Source organism: Myxine glutinosa, unplaced genomic scaffold, assembly GCF_964187855.1.
Source record: "Myxine glutinosa unplaced genomic scaffold, kmMyxGlut1.1 SCAFFOLD_2712, whole genome shotgun sequence".
In the NCBI taxonomy this organism is placed as follows: domain Eukaryota; kingdom Metazoa; phylum Chordata; class Myxini; order Myxiniformes; family Myxinidae; genus Myxine; species Myxine glutinosa.
Genome location: NW_027618806.1, coordinates 43,741 through 60,989, shown reverse-complemented (window position 1 = coordinate 60,989; position 17,249 = coordinate 43,741). Strand labels below are relative to the sequence as shown.

Sequence of the window (17,249 nt, the reverse complement as noted above, 5' to 3'; positions counted from 1 at the left end):
AAACTAATGGGACGCAAACGGGGCGCCAGTTTAGCGGTACACACATTGATGAATCACCCTGCCTGTGATTCACCCATGACAGGTTATAGCTGGGTCGGGATTCAAACCCAGGCTGGACAGTTTAGACTTTAGAGTCAAGTGTGCGTACCTCCAGTCCAGGCCATCCTGCCAACTTGTATGCTGCATACAGGTGAAATATAAAGCAGCGAGATATTTTTATATATACTGTATATTTTTAAAAAAATTGGTGTGGTTTTTGGCGGGCTGGAACGGATTAATAGCATTTCAATGCATTTTAATGGGGAAATTTGATTTGAGAAACGAGCAATTTGAGTTACGAGCTCGGTCACAGAACGAATTAAACTCGTAAGTCAAGGTTCCACTGTATATATATATATATATATATATATATATATATATATATATATATATATATATATATATATACATACATACATACATACATACATACATACATACATACATACATACATACATACATACATACATACATACATACATACATACATACATATATATATATATATATATATATATATATATATATATACACACACATACATACATATATACACATATACATATACATATACACACACACACACACTAGCAGAAGTACCCGGCATCGCCGGGCGGGGGAGGGGGAGAAGGGGAGGGGGTGGGAGTGGGGGAGGGGTGGGGGAGGGGGGGATGGGAGGGTGAGGGATGGGTGGGGGGGAGGGGGAAGTGAGGGGTAGGGGGGAGGGGAGGGGGGGAGGGACCCGGCAGAAGTACCCGGCATTGCTGGGCGGGGGAGGGAGGGGAGGGGGAAAGGTGAGGGGGAAAAGGAGGGGGAGGGGAGGGGAGGGGGAAAAGTGAGGGGGGAGGGGGAAAAGGAGGGGGAGGGGGGAGGAGGAAAGGGAGGGGCAGGGGAAAAGGGAGTGGGAGGGGGAAAAGTGAGGGGAGAAGGGGAGGGGAGAAGGGGAGGGGGTAGGGTGGAGGGGGAAGGGGAGGGCCAGTCAACAATGACGTTGCAGTTCTCATGGTCGGAGAGCAGCACAACAATCGCAACATCGTCCTGCATATTCGCAACAGCATGAAGCGGATTTGGAGACTCACCTATCCTGTGACGTCCTCCAGTACCGGTATTGCCGTGCGGGGGAAGGGAGACCCGTACATTCCCAACCCGTACATTCGCCCTCTCGACTCAAGCTCACTCGGACAAAAGCCTCGCACAAATTACACCGTGAAGTCCCAATGGTCATGTCTATGCCACAAATCACGGGCGCACTGAATTGAAAATATATAGAACGCTCATACTCCGTGAAAAGTGAAGCCGCCGTGTCGCCATCTTGGTCAGCACGACTCGACCAACTCGCTTCGCGGATCTCGTTTTGTGCGGCAATAAACTGCTCCAATCGGTTACGTAAGGGTTGTGGAAAGACGTTTCACAGCTGTTTCAAAGACATTTAATTCATATCGCACAAAATCGATACAAAACACGATCGCATAAAAGGTGAAAAAACGTGTGACGTGTGACGTGTGACGGGATGGAACATCACGTGATCGCTCTGAGCGAATCAGCGCGCTGCTCTGGAACCGGCTGAGATTAGCGGGTACTTCGCTGAAATGCGCTGAGGTAAATATGAATAAAAAATATGGATCTCGTCAAATATGGTCTCGGCCATGTTCATCCTAGGCTCAATGGCTATGTCTATGCCAAATATCAAGTACGTGAGCCTCTCCGTTTCGGAGTCTATCGGTAACATTACACACACACACACACACACACACACACACACACAAACTGTGTTTTATATATATAGATACACAACCCAGAAGTGTGTGCTGCCATGTGTTAATTTGAGAAGCCCATTTCCACCATGCAGGAACTTGGCGGATACCGGCAGCTCGGGGCGACGAGCTCTGATGGTCACTGTGAAAGTCGCCTTTTCTTCATCATCTGACAAGATTTGTCAGATGATGTAGAAAACTTGTCATCACTGACAAGGACACTGGCACATGATTCCTAGTTGATACTGGGGCCGAAGTGAGCATGTTGCCGAAGTGAGCACAACAGAAAGTAAGACGTGGTATAACAACACTGCACCACAATTTCAAGCAGTTAACCACTGTATTTGCCACCTACAGAGACCTACGGAGACTCTATAGCCACCTTCCGAGTATACCTGGTGTTGGCCTAATGATTCTGTACTGATATTTGACGCTTGATCTTTGACGCTTGATCTGCCGAGTTTTCCGCTGGGTATTCATCATCGCTGAGCTGCCCACACCCATTGTCAGACCCATTGTCGTGATGTCAATGTCGGTCTAATGCCCACACCCATTGTCAGAGCTGATTTTTCTCAATCAGTTTGGCTTGTTGGTGCATGGAAATAAAACATCGTCAGCTTATTGACACCACGACCAACCTTGTGGACTGTAATACAAAGAGGGTGGATGCTTGGATGCCTTCACAATGTATGTGAAGAGTACCAACTGCTCACGATTCAGTACCCTCCTTCATTAATACCCCTCACACCTATGCCAGTGTTCCTATTTCAACCAGTGTACAGCGATGCAGTAGTCAGACACTCCATCACATATCACATAGAGACTTGAGGACCTAAGTACGGTGTGGTGACCAACCCAGCCAAGTGTCAGTTGGGTGTATCTACACTCACTTTCACAAAACGAAGAAACGAGACGGCACAGCAAAATTAAAATTCAACAAATGTGAATTTATTTACAGCAATGTAAAAGACAACAAAAGGTGAGGTAAACTAAAATTCCTAGGTTGAGGATTCTCCATCCGACTCATATACAGATAGGGGAATGATAAATGAAATAAAACACACTGCAGCAGTGAGACCTCGCCACCTAGCTCCTGATCTGGGCAGAGATCATATGCTTGAGCTCGGTATTATGTGCCCCCTGTAGCAGTAACTGGTCCTCACCCTTGAACTCTCAGAAATAGCAGTCTGAGACTGTTTGACCGGTTGGCTAAGTATGGTGTGGTGACCAACCCAGCCAAGTGTCAGTTGGGTGTATCTTGAAAAGATCAAGGTTTTGGATGGGGAATGATAAGAGATGGTGGTGAACAGCTGCTTTGAAGATCTGGAGGGAGGAGTGGGATTGAAGAGCACGTGGGAGTTTGTTCCAAAGGCAGGAAAAAGAGGAATGAAAGAGTGAAGGTGAGCAGAGTCTTCCTTTTAGCAGTTTCACCAGAAGAGGGTTGCTGGCAGATCTTGTGCGCCCTGCAGGAATATTTGGGGGACAGAGAACAGACAGATCAGGGGGAGCAAGGCTGGATATGAGTCTGTCGAAGATAGAAAGACCACCAACCCACCTGCGTTGAGAGAGTGAAAGGCCCTCAGAATCGGCTTCATCGCGTGAGATTCCAATGATTCTGAAAGCCTCGGCTTCCACAGCGTGAAGCCAAGCTCGGTGTGAGGCAGGAGCACCAGCCCACAGGGGAGACCAGTACTCCATCGAAACAAAAATGATATTTCACGTCAGGTTCACCTGCCAAGACCTTTGACCAGCTTCCGGGGAGCATTAGCTGCATCTCTTTGGAATATCCAACTTTACTCCCGTTTTGCACTGTCCGTCGATAGTAACGAAGAAGAAGGAGGATTGCTAGCAATCATCTAACCACCATATGAGGAGAAATGCACACACATAATTTCTACACAACTATGGGATGCAATACAAAGATGAATGTTCAATTTTTGGTTCAACAGATAAAAGATCAAAGGTCATGTGTGCCCTTTGAAAATCATTTTGCAGACCATAAGTCAAGTTGGAAGCACCTCATGTGACCTTTAATTTTTCAAGTGCCCTTTAGTTGAGATCAAACGTAACAGTGGATTCACATGCAATGTGGCGGAGGCATATCCATTTACGCATCTGCTTCAAATTATATTTTATATTTCTTCCTTGGTATTAGCAATGACAAGTTTTGTTTTGTTTGTGTGAATGTCTATTGTACGTCTTACTCAAAAGAGAATACTGCTGTTTTTGTTTTTCTTCCTTGAGCATTCCAAAATTCTTGCTTTTCTGCCACAACACCTCAATAGGCCCAACCACTGGGGCTTTGCAAGGAGGCATTCTTCCCAAACACCCGCCCAGCATCCTGCGCTGGCTGTGTCACTGCCTTCACGGCTTTCCACCAGGTCCATTTCCCTACATCCCCAAAGTGTGCAAAAGGACACGCATCATCATCCTGGTGGGTTGTTGAGATTATTGCAACACTTTGTGGTTGCAATCTGTGTTATGTACTTGCCATCTTTGACACCTATCTCGTTAGGACAGGTCGTATTGGTGCTGCAAGTCCTCAATCATACCTGCCTTGTATGGCCAATTCAACGAAAGCAAAGCGGCGAATGTTTGTTTGATAAGTGATTTAATGGTGCTTTAAAAGGGATGGTCCTTACAACCTTTTATCTCAAGGTATTTCGATTGGAATTTAGGATTGTTGTGATGCATACCCCTTTCCCACCCTCCTTTTGGTCTTGTATTGTCCTCCCGGATCTGCTTCTAATCTAAACAAAATTCCAAATTGGGCCCCCACCCACATACATAATAAGTATATTGCTCCTAATGAATTGCCTCGGTCGATTCCACTGCTTTTTCAGACTTACGTACTTTACATCCGTGCTGTCACCGAGCAGAAGCTGGATTCATCCAAATACCTGTCCAGAATACCAGCAGGTATGAAATGCACTAAAGTAGGAAAGCGCAAATACATTTGATAACAAAGCAGCATGTGCATTGATGTAAGTTGCACTATATGGTGTTACTCATATCGACAATGGATTGTGTCGTAACTAGACGAACACTGCTTTGTTATATATACACAAAGAATTAAGTTAAGCACCCCTACACAACGAATTAAGGTAAGCACCCCCTAATATATATTCTTTGTGTATATGTATACATTGGCATATATTCTAAGGTATGTGAGATCAAATAATGATTGGTATGACATTAGCAATTATCCATTGATGAAATTGAGTGATCAAAGTGAAAAAAAGTGATTGGTTGAGTCAGTGATCCGATCACGTGGGTCCTACACACGTTATTGACGCAAAGATCGCTAGAGGTCTTCTCAGAACAATGACTGTACGTTAGAAAACATAAACGTCATCCACACTGTCCGTGATGGACCTATAGCTCCATACTTAAATTGAGGTGAAAATATGCCTAAAATTCCCAAAAAATTTCACCTTAAATTATTCAGAATAAAATATTGAAAACGGCATGATTGTTATGTTTTTATGTGACCATAATATCACTTCTCCAGAAAATATAGCAATATCATGGGTATATTACACTGTTTTGACGACAACACACTTGTAATGTGCGAGGTTGTAAAAAAACGGGGGGGGTGCTTAACTTAATTCTTTGTGTATATATATATACGTGTGTGTATATATATATATATATATATATATATATATATATATATATATATATATATATATATATATCGCTTTCTCCTGTCAGAAATCTTTTTTTAATTTTTTTTAAACAAAGCAAAGATTAATATCCGTCCAGCGGTTCAAAAGTCCCATACCATAATGGGCAACACGCATTAGATAAATCTTTTCTCTGAGCTCTGCGCTCAGCCAATCAATACTTTGCTCCGTCGGTTGTGAACATGCTCCACACGCACGCACATGTGTATAGCACCGTGGTAACTCGTCATTTCTCCTTATTTGTTATGTATTGTTATGTATTAATATTAATACATTAATACATTAAAGTTATGTATTAATACATTTCTATGTATTGTTATGCATTATGTTTTCCACTCTGTCAAAGCGCCTTTGGGCTTCTGGAAAAGCGCTATACAAAATAAATGAATTATTATTATTATTATTATTATTTGTGCATAGTTCGTGAGACCAATTGACTCTAATGTCTGGGAAAAAGATTGCAGTTTATAGTGTTTGTAATGTGGCCAAGCAGTCAAGGAAAAGCATCAATTTGGATGTGAAAATGCAGGTTATATGGCGTCTGGAGGCTTGTGAGTGTCAGCCTAATTATTGGTCGAAGCTTGGGTTTTGCTACATCCACGATTGGAACAATTCTGAAGAATAAAGACACGATAAGTAGCTTATTGTATTTTTATCTCCGCCAGCGAAGGTGGACGGAGGTTATGATTCCATCCCTGTCTTTCTGTCTGTTTGTTTGTCTGTGAGCAGGATATCTCAAAATGTTATGGATGTATTCGGATGAAACTTGATAAACAGGTTGGGTGTGTGACAAGGACGAATTGATTCGATTTTGGTGAAGATCCGGATACTAGAATTTGTTTGAGTGATTCTTCATCATTGACAGACAGAGCCAAACATGATATCTACCACGATGTCTCAAAACGTTGTGGAAGGATTCAAACAAAACTAGATGAATGAGTTGGGTAGGTGACAGGTAGTTGGGCAGGTAGGTGTCTGTCTGTCTGACCTCGATACATTTGTTCGTTACTTATCCAATCTCAACCAAACCTAGCAGGAGGACTTAGGGTCGCACGATGGAGGTTGGAACGACTTAATTTGTCCCCATTCCCAACGGGTTTTCCTTGTTAAGGTGTATAAATAGGTTATCATGGCTTTTCATGGGGCACACCGACCGGACGTAAAAATTATTATAACCACAAACTATTCAATCAATTTTGTCCAATATACAATTACATTTTTTTAAACAGTTGCTACTAAACTGGTTGAAGTTTAGAAAAACCCCTACGTGTGTGCGTAGGGCATTCTATACTTATCGCGCCCCCCCACAGGTGAACGGATCAGAGCTGTCTCGACATACTAGGCCGATGTAAGCAGCAATGATCTTTAGCTGTCAAAAGCTGCTTAAATGAGTCTTTATTCATGAATGATGAATCCCATTACCTGTCCAATTTTCCGAGCCACCAGATTATATGTGGACAGTACATGGATTGTTTATAACATATCTTGGGGCCTCATATGTGATTTCTCCCGGCCATGGTTTCAAGTGTGATGGGCGATATTGCCCCCAACACCCTTACAGCGAAATCGTGACCTTTATTTGATGCATAACCATATTCCAAATGTTCGCTGGATTTTAATACTTGACAGTGGGAAATTTGGAAAAAGTTTGATCTACTTGCGCATGGGCGGTGTATTTGCTTACAGTTGCTGGTCTACACACCTGTCAGTACTATTATAATCAGTTATCCAGTTCAATTAAGTTGTGGAGGACTTCTGGTGAGATTTATGATCAGATGTCTCCAAACATCCCCACCCTGCACTGCTTTCCAAAGCCCGGGCAGAAACAGCTTGGTTGCAGCCTTTACCCCCTCCATTGGGGATGTGTTCCACTACCAATCGGCATGCTATATTGCTTGCCAAACCGGCCGTTCCTTATCAATCGTTTCCAATGGAGTGCTAGCTTGAATGCTTAAGACACTTGGCGAGTGCTCTACAACAACTTGGGAAATGAACACACCCGACGTTCTCGTGGCCTGAGCGTATATTTCTGTAATAATATATTTCTGTCAGTTGATTGTTTGTTTGCCATTTGTATCACAGTGTACAAGAAGGTAGAAATAAATGAATGACATGCTTATCTAACCATTTATTTGGGGGAAAATTCACCAGAATAGAAACAGAACAGAAAGCCAAAAAAACAGAAATCGGTGGATATTATATATCCACACACACCCCAGAGAGGATAATGACATGACCCTTCCTCCTCCCCTCCTCCTCCATATGGAGTGGGTGTACTCGTACTCCAAATGTACACCAATATACACTAGACCCTTGCAGAGAGTAATAATCTGCATTGTGACCAAATTGAGAGTGTGCATCTTTCTGTTACGTGTACGTTTTACAGCTGTGTGTATTTTTTTGTATTATTACCCCATGCACGTGAAGCAAAAAAGTGGGGTTAAGCAATTGGGTCATGGCCTTCCGTTTGTCTGTCTGTCTTATCAGTTTATGATCGAGCAACAACCTATTTAAATCTTATGTTATATTTTAAGCACAAATCCGAACATGAATAGGAAGACAAGTCTTTCATTTTAATATAATTTGGCCTTGAATTCATTCTGATCACACATGCTCATAGAGAAGTGAGGTAATATTTTTAGTGTCTGTCCATCACCTTTAAACAAAATTGAAAATCATTTCAAACAGGAAACGTACTGTTATAAAGAACACAAACTACAGGTATGAATAACTGATGTAAACGTGTTTGATAGGTCGACGTAATAAACACTGAGGCAAATGGCGGTAAAACAGGAATTGATTTATTTTTTACGACTTTTACAATCTTTATTTAATTTACATTTAATTATATACTTGAAGACTGTAGAACACAAATCACCTGTCATAATACTTCTCCAGTTTTTATAAATAAAACCTCCAGTTTCGCAGTACACTTTGATTGAAATAAAGGTTCAATGGGGTGGTGTATGAGGGCGCTGTTCAGGATTGAATGATCGTTTTAAGGCCATTTTCCCCGCTGGAGCGGGGGTTAGCCTTGCGGGCCCCATGACAATCATGGTTCCCTTTTTGAGGCAATGTTTTTATGGCCGGATGCCCTTCCTGACGCCAACTCTTAGTCACCTCTTACAATGCGCAGGGATACGGTGTACCTATTCTAAACCGGGGTACACACCGTGATCATTCATCCCAGCAAGCTGGTACTCAATTTGCCGACCTCGGAAGGATGACAGGCTGAGTCAACCATCCTGGCGTTAATTCAGCGATCGACCGGGATTCGATCCTAGGATCCCAAGCCTGCACCCTAACCGCTAAGCCAACACCAGGCGCTGTTCAGGATTGCTAGGATTAAATCATTATTTTATTAAAATTGAAGTACAGTACTGTGTATACTGTACTTGAACACTGCACAGGGTATCGTGTTTTAGGAACTCTCCACTTACATTCTGTTTTGTGTCCCTAGGCCAGGGGTGGCCTCCGTTTGAGACGGGCTGCAGTGGGTAAGCTTTCTTTTCATTCATTTTAGCCATTGTCTTGCAATTCTAGACATGACCTCCTCCATGCAATATCTTCTTTTTTTCAATGCATTTTGAACAATGATGACCTTTCTTTCACTTGGTTGTCTTACTTTTCCAATTCTTTCTCAAGAGTGAATCCTAAAAGAGCTCAAGCAGAATCAACAAAAAACTCATCCTTTAAAAGCAAGCACGTTCTCATCCATTTCCTCGTTAAGCAAGGTTAGTATCTTAACGCCAGCAGTGTTGATTGAGCGTCGACTTTCCTGATGATCTTTCGTAACTATTTGGAATAATCTAAGCACACCCTTTCCTGCAAGCTAAAACCAAAGTCGTTGCTCGCACCCCAGGCTTCACTTCCAAAGACCTGGCCACATTGCCATTTGGTGTGGCGCTCCCACTGTGGGAAACACTCTATCGCAGCCGGCCGTTTGCCTCCATAAACTGGCCACGAGACGCTTCGGAACTTGTTGGCAGAGAAGACCTTGCTCAACAGGCTCACAGGGCTATGGTTACGGAGAAGGTACAACCTGATCCTTGTTGCCAATGTTTAAACTTTCCCAAATTGGGAATACATTCATCACATTTATTGAAGATTTAAGATGATGCACCCGCTAATTGAAGAATATGGGTGTGTGGGTGTGCGCGTGCACGTGGGCACGGTTTATTTATTTATTTATTTTACAGCTCCAGAGCCCAGAGAAAGGCATCAATGAGAAAATACTGAGTATGTTGAGGAGGGCCACAGAGGGCACAGCCTCCGCAATGATCAGCAGTGATGACGAAGAGGAAGAAGGTGAAGACGGAATGGCCGAGCTGGTACGGGCCGTAGAGCCCAGCATGTTGTGGAGTACTGACCTACGCCTGCTTGAGGTGCGACGTTTGCTGCAGAGCTCTCGTCCTGTGCGGTTGGGTGTCGTCCAAGTTCTTGACATTAGTGACCATGAGTTTGTTGAGGTGAAGGAGGCCAGGTAAGGCTGCATCTTTTGTTTTGTTTTGTTTTTCAGTGAGTAAGGTTGAGTAAAATACATGCCACCAATATATGTCTCATTTCTTTCACCCGTGTTTCAGCTTATACTTGCTGAATTCAGATTTTCTTTCTGTATGTTTTCACAAACTACAGTTATTTACATATACATGTCTGCCTCTTCCTGACAGACTGCTGCAATTGTGCCAGAGAACTATGGCATTGCCCGTGGGGCGAGGAATGTTCACTCTGTTCTCGCATCATCCCGTGCCCACTGAGCCATTACCGATGCCTGAGCTCAATCTCACAGGTTTGGATTTAATTGTTCAACCTTTATTTTTTTTTATTTTTTTTGTATACAAGATCGAGGCTCGTGAAAGAGCTAACATTAATCACACAAAAAGTCAAACCGACACATAAAACACAAAATAAGGGGAGCGGTAGACAAGATGGGGAGAGAGGGGGAAGGACACAAACAACATTTGAGAGCAGGGACATCGAGTGAAATGTAGGAGGGAGAGGGCTTGGGGGGAGGTGAGAGAGGTATAAAACATATGGACACTGCAAGGACTTCCAGGAAATAAATTGGAATTTCAAAAAAGTGTATCTGGGGTGAATTAGCGGGGGTAGAAAAGATCAAGGTTTTGGATGGGGGAAGATAAGAGACGGTGGTGAACAGCTGTTTTAAAGACCTGGAGGGAGGAGTGGGATTGAAGGGAGTGGGGGGGGGGGGGGTTTGTTCCAGAGGTGGGAGAAAAGGGGAATGAAAGAGTGAAGGTGAGCAGAGAGCCTAGATTTTGGCAGTTTAACCATAAGAGGGTTGCTGGCAGATCTTGTGCGACCTGTAGGAATATTTGGGGGACAGAGCACAGGGAGAGCTGGGGGAGCAAGGTCGGAGAGGAGTCGGTAGAAGACAGAAAGACCACCAACCTGCCTGCGGTGAGTGAGTGAAAGCCTCTCGGAGTTAGCTACATCGCAGGAGATTCCAATGATTCTGAAAGCTTTGGTTTCAACAGCATGAAGCCGAGCTAGGTGTGAGGCAGGAGCACCGGCCCAGAGGGGGGAACAGTATTCCATTGAGCCGCGGATGAAAGTCTTGTATGTGGTGAGGAGCTCAGGTGTGCCAAGGAAGGACTTTGCACGACGGAGGATGCCCAGTCGGCGACTGGCTTTGGAGGCCAGCTTGGAAATGTGGTTTTTCCAAGAAAGATCATGGCAGATAGTGAGACCCAAAAGCTTGAGCGACAGAACGTCTTGGAGAGGATTGTTGAGAATGTAGATGGGAGGGTTTTCCAGTCGGTCTTTTTGGAGAGACATAGTAAGAGTGTGAGACGTTTCGGGCACACCTCTACTGTTAATGGAGATTTGTGCGTGCATGCGTGTGTATGTGCATTATCTCCTTTTGCAGGTCTGAAAAGTTGAAACGGAGTCCTCCCAGGTCTTGAAGTATCCACTTCCATGCTTGTATAACATAGGATTAGGCCATTATGAAACGACAATGTACTTGGGCGTTACAACTCAGTTTGTGGGATTTAAAACTCCTATCCCACCATGAATATAGTGAGAATTTCTGAGGTTCTTTGAAGAGAAGTGTTGGAAAGTGGGAACAACTTTCCTTGATGCATGTAATTATAAAATTTGCTGTAAAAAGATGACAATTGCCTCAACGACCTGTTTTCTCTGCATGCTGATTTTTACCTCCTCAATTCCGAGCATTAAAAATAAATTGTGCACAGCATTCCTTGCTCAATTTTGTGAGTCTTCCTTCTATCCAGGTCGCGCACCTCCTCGCAACGCCACCGTCGACCTTTCAACCGGTAACATGGAACTTCCAGCTGACATGAAGTATTGGCCTTTATTCCACAATGGCGTCGCAGCAGGGCTCCGTATCGCCCCCGCTTCGTGCGTTAACTCAGCGTGGATCATCTACAACAGGCCACAAGGCACAGAAATGACCGAAGAGTATGCCGGCCTGCTTATGGCTCTTGGCCTGAGTGGTCACCTTTGTGCCTTGCCCACCATGTATATCCATGACTTCCTGTGCAAGGTGTGGTACCATAGTAATCAATTTGTAGATACAAGATGGATTTATACTTTAAAAGATTTTTCCCAAAAGTTATATTGTTTATATATTTTTAACTCAACTGGACTATGTCCAGCTGAGTTTTTGTCGACACCCAGTGTCCGTCGTCCGTCTGTCTGTCTGTCTGTCTGTCGTCTGTAAACAATTCGACGTCTATGCTCTAAAAGTCACAAATATTGATTAAATTTGATGAAACTTGTTATGCAGCATCTTTAAGACATAAACTAGTTTGGGATTGCATTTGGGCGTTGCACGCCCAAAAATGGGCGTAGCAGGGCGGCCATATTGAAAATCAATTTTTGTCATATATTTTTAGCACATATAAACTATATAGTTTGTGGTTCTATTATGCATATTCTAACCATATTGATATAGACCAGTTGAGTTCAGGTTCCCTGGAACCTCTAGTTTTGGTTTTGACATTTCTCCATTTATGATGACTCCAATTGCATTGAGGCAGAATGATACATATAGATCGGCCTTTCACTACACGAGTGTGTGCAGTGTTCGCTCACAAGTCAGATTACCTTTTTGCTAATGCGGTTGCTGTATATGTTATTGACTTTTGGTGAAACATTTGTACATGCTTTCAACCATTCTTGATTACCTCAACCACCAAAGGTGGACGGAAGCTGCGTTTTCACCGTCTGTCTGTCTGTCTGTCTGTGAGCAGGATATTTCAAAAAGTTGTGGACAGATTCGGACTGAAATTGGTGGACAAGTTGGGTGTATGAATAGGACAGATTTTGGTGAAGATCTAGATCTGGATGCTATAACTTTCTAAGTGAATCTTCACCATTGAGAGATGGGTCCAAAAACAATATACAGTACAGTACAGTACAGTGCAGTGTATCACGATATCTCTAAGTGGATCTGTGTGGATCTAAGTCACAACAACGGTTTAGTAGAATAGATAGACAATGAATTCCACGACACAAAAATGATCTGCTAGCTATTATTTGAAGTGGTGGTTGGGGATGGGTGGATGTCAAAAATCCCACTATTTCCATACATAATAAATAGGGTAGCTCCTAATTTATAGTTTCAGCTGACATTTGCAGTTTCATTCTTATTTAAAATATACATTGGAATACATGTTGGTATCATAATAGAACTCTATTATAGCAAAACAACTCACTTTATTGGGAGGTGGTTGTTGGAGGTTTACACGTTGGCATGTGGTTACTTGGAGATGACGGCACGTCGGTTGCTTTTCGCAGGGTGTATATTTGGAGAACTTAGCTGAGGTGGTAACCTTTTTTTTTTCTACAAACTCTTCTTTCCCATTTGAGTTGTCGTTAAATGAGCAGTAAAATTACCTTTGAATCAATGTGTTATTAGCGCATTTCAGAGGTTACATGACTCCTTCGTCGATCTTACCAATTGTTGTAATGTCTTCTGTTATTTTATCATATCAAATGCCATATTTGATGATCGGAGCTCACCATCTCACCAATTTATAGGCGTATACGAAAACTTTGGGGTCTTTATAAAGCATTGTATATATGGATCTATCCTCAGAGATGGTGACAGGTGGTGGCTCGTGTGTTTGAGTTAATGAATTGTGAGAAAATGACTTTAAAACCTCTAGTGACGTGCATCGTGGTAAAAAATGTGATGCCATAAAGTTTTTTTTTTTTGCGATTAACCTTGGGAGTTCAGAGTAGGGTCACAAACAAAAAAAATCAGCATTCCATTCGCTTTTATATGTGTATCATTCGCTCGTATGAAATTCTCCTTGTGTACAGAACCACAATATTGTCAGTGTAGGGTTACTCCTTGGGATTGCCGCAGCCCACCTTGGTTCTATGGACATGTCCGCCACTCGTCTACTCGCTGTGCATTGGCCTGCTCTGCTACCTCCCAGTAACTCTGAGCTGGAAGTGAGCCATAATGTGCAGGTGGCAGCTGTAGTTGGTGTGGGTCTTGTTTACCAAGGCACTGCGCATCGACACATCACCGAGACACTCCTTCGCGAGATTGGTATGATGTATATAAATGTACACGTTTTTAGTTCTAAAAACATTGCAAAACTCGCTGTTGTCTTTTTGTCTATAACTTGAGAGGTTGACTGGGGCTGATAGGATGGTTCAGACACTTGCCTATAAGCTGTCTATCCTGGGTTTAAACCCAGACCCAGCTATGAACTGTAATCTCAGTTTCACAGGCAGGGTAATTCATCAATGTGTGCCTTCACTCGGAATTAATGTTAAATGGGCATCCCATTTGCCAGCAATCGTTGGTGGACATTAAGGGTCCCCATGGTGTCTTTCACAATGAGTAGGATAGCTATTGCCGGCACCATGAACAAATTACAAATTCCTGCCATAAACAGCAGAGGGCGCTGCAACAGCCTTGTGCTGTGTACGAACAAAGAAGAATAGAGGTCGACTGTCACAATTGTTACGTGCTCCTCCCCGACCCCCTGGTCACGGTGTACCTCCGAGCCCCGAAAGGAGTCACGGCAGAAAAAATATGTTATCCTGTGTCAAACATCAATGGTGAAACCACACCAATTGCAAATAATACAAACACCAATAATACAAACAAATACAACAACAACAACAGGCATTTTAAGGCCATTTTCCCTGCAAGAGCGGGGGTTAGCCTTGCGGTCCCCATGACAATGTTCTGCATTTTGCCCTATTTTCTGCATCTCCTCTTGTTAACCCTCTTGCCCGCATTTCTTCTTCGACCATCTTTAGCCAAGTCTTTCTTGGCTAAAGAATAATACAAACAAATATTGTTTGTATTATTCAAAATATTATTCAAATATTGAATAATACAAACAAATATTGTATTAAAAATCACACAAGAATAACAGTACAATAATAATAGGAATCAAGAGTACAATCAATATATCTCCTATGATGGTACCATCAGCTAGTACAAGGTAACTCACTGTGCTCCAATTGAGTGGAAAAAGAACATTCCCCAATGTCTCGATATTCCCGACTTCGAGCTCAGAGCTGATCCCCTCCAGTGATCATCGGAACGATGTCGAATCGAAACCAGAATCTCGTTCAGATGACAGGCACAGTCACGCCGCCCAAAACGGCACAAAGGCGCACGCGGCCAAAGCGGAGAAAAGGGTCATGCGGTTAAAGCGGCACAAAGGCGCACTCACGGCGACTGGGAAATCCAAAGGCGCCCTCCAGGTATGAACTTTCACTGTTCACAGTTGGCGAGCCGCAAAGTAATCGTCAAAAGCCTCGGTGCACACACACACACCACAGATACGTCTGAAAGCAGTGGAAACGGCTGACGAAGCAAGGAAAGTTTGCTCGACGCGTGAAGCGCGCGAGTCAAAATGGCCGACGGCTCGCCCTCGAGTCGCAACGACCCGGCGATGATTCTTCAGAATCTAACGCCAAACCTGGCACGCAGGATGATCAGTCACAGCGATAACTTTATCGCAGGTCCCAGGAAACCCAAAGTACGTGACTCTTGCTCGACAACGTTCGATCCAGACCGCCAAGCAACCAGCTTCTTCCCCGACTCTCTCACTCCGCCTTCTTTTTTTCTCCCTCCGGTTTGTCGTCGTCAGGTTCCGGTTTCATTTAAAACATTAACCTTTTTACCTTTTGACAACAATAACCGTCATTTCCCTCAAACCACAATAATAATAATACATGGAACCAGAAATGTTTCAAGTGGATGAAAACCACAACAACGGAAGTGATGAATCCGTAACACAATACTTAAAAAAACAAAAACAAAGTTGAGGCTCAAGGAGGAGAAAATCATCAGAGGTTTATGGATGTTTTTGGTGGACAAAAAAATTGACAGAATGGAACAAGCAAACGTCCAACAGACAAGCAAACGTCCAACAGACAAACAAACTTGTTGGACTTTAACACATTTGTACATCTGATATAATCGAAGCAAATGTAGACATTGAGAATTATTTTAATATCCCGATTAACACCAGGTGGGTTTGACTCAGCCTGCCATTCTTCCGAGGTCAGCGAAATGAGTACCAGGGTACTAGGTCTTCTCTCAAGGAGGTTGATGGCATGCACTCCAGTCGCCGTAACAAACACCTCATGCCGTAGCACACACAGTGGTGTGTGTCGGGATGGTGCTGGGGAGTCGTGCAAGGACGCAGCGACGTGCTGATCCCACGTACACTCATATATATATATATATATATACAGACTTGGCATTTAATATGGAATTTTTTTTTTCTTGACTTGGGTTTACTTTCCTAACTCAGTATATCAATCTGGTGAGTTTCTTTTACACTTTGGTGATTTATTTGTTAAAAGAACCATGTCACTGATTGTCTGTCGCAGCAAGAAGTCAACAACAGGATTATATCACAGGTGGCGTGGCAAAATGTACGGACAGGTGCATTTGATGATTGGCTTCACAGTCGGGTATACAAGGGTTGTTGCGTTCTGTATTAGTGGAAAACAACTGCTGCACGTCTCCAAAAGTTATTGCCGCTTCCTCTGGAGATGGTCCGTCAACTCGACAATGCTGTTTGTCATGGAGTGGTGGCTTTACGAAATTACGGCATGAAACAGCGTGCTATTGCTCGGCAGTATGGCATCACTCAAGGTCAGGTGTCAAAGATCCTGAAACAAAATGCTCAGAGGGGTGTCCCTACTCCAATACCGAGGCCAGGATGTCCCCGCAGAACCACAAGGAGGGATGAACGCCAGCTGCACTGGTTAGTCCGCAATAGCCGTACCAAGTCAGCTAATCGGCTTAGGGCTGAGTGGCAGCAACTGACAAATGTGCCTGTATCCAGAAGGCTAGTCAACCAACGACGGGTTCAAGCACGCTATCGTGCCAGGCGTCCCCTGAGAAAGCCACGCCTGACCAGACAACACCGCCAGCGCCGATTGCAGTGGGCCAGAGAGCACCGTCAATGGCAGCCAGGACACTGGAATCACGTGATCTTCAGTGACGAGTCTAGATTTCTGGTCTATCGTCAAGATGGCCGCGTCCGAGTGCGCAGACAAGTGCATGAAGCCTACAACAAAGATTGTATAGTGCCAAGAGTCCAAGCTGGAGGTGGTGGGGTGACCGTTTGGGCTGCTTTTCATGCAGGGGGCAAAACTGACCTGGTTGTTCTGAATGGAAACCTGAACCAGTTCAAGCACAGGGCCATTCTGGAAGAAACATTGCTTCCATTTGCTCGTGCAGCCTTTCGAGGAAACTTTGTCTTCCAAGATGACAATGCACTGCCTCATCGTGCT

At 43.6% G+C, this 17,249-nt stretch overlaps 1 protein-coding gene across 1 annotated transcript in view; it reads left to right on the top strand.

Annotated features, from left to right (window-relative positions):
- Positions 1-3,959: 3,959 nt before the first annotated feature.
- Positions 3,960-17,249, top strand: part of ANAPC1 (anaphase promoting complex subunit 1) — a gene marked incomplete at both ends in the record, with an annotated part of 56,999 nt that continues 43,709 nt past the window's right edge. The window contains 9 exon segments of the mRNA XM_078769481.1: positions 3,960-4,228; positions 4,638-4,713; positions 8,941-8,977; positions 9,126-9,214; positions 9,343-9,515; positions 9,680-9,963; positions 10,151-10,269; positions 11,735-12,006; positions 13,791-14,025. Of these exon segments, the coding sequence (XP_078625607.1) occupies positions 3,960-4,228; positions 4,638-4,713; positions 8,941-8,977; positions 9,126-9,214; positions 9,343-9,515; positions 9,680-9,963; positions 10,151-10,269; positions 11,735-12,006; positions 13,791-14,025 (1,554 nt within the window).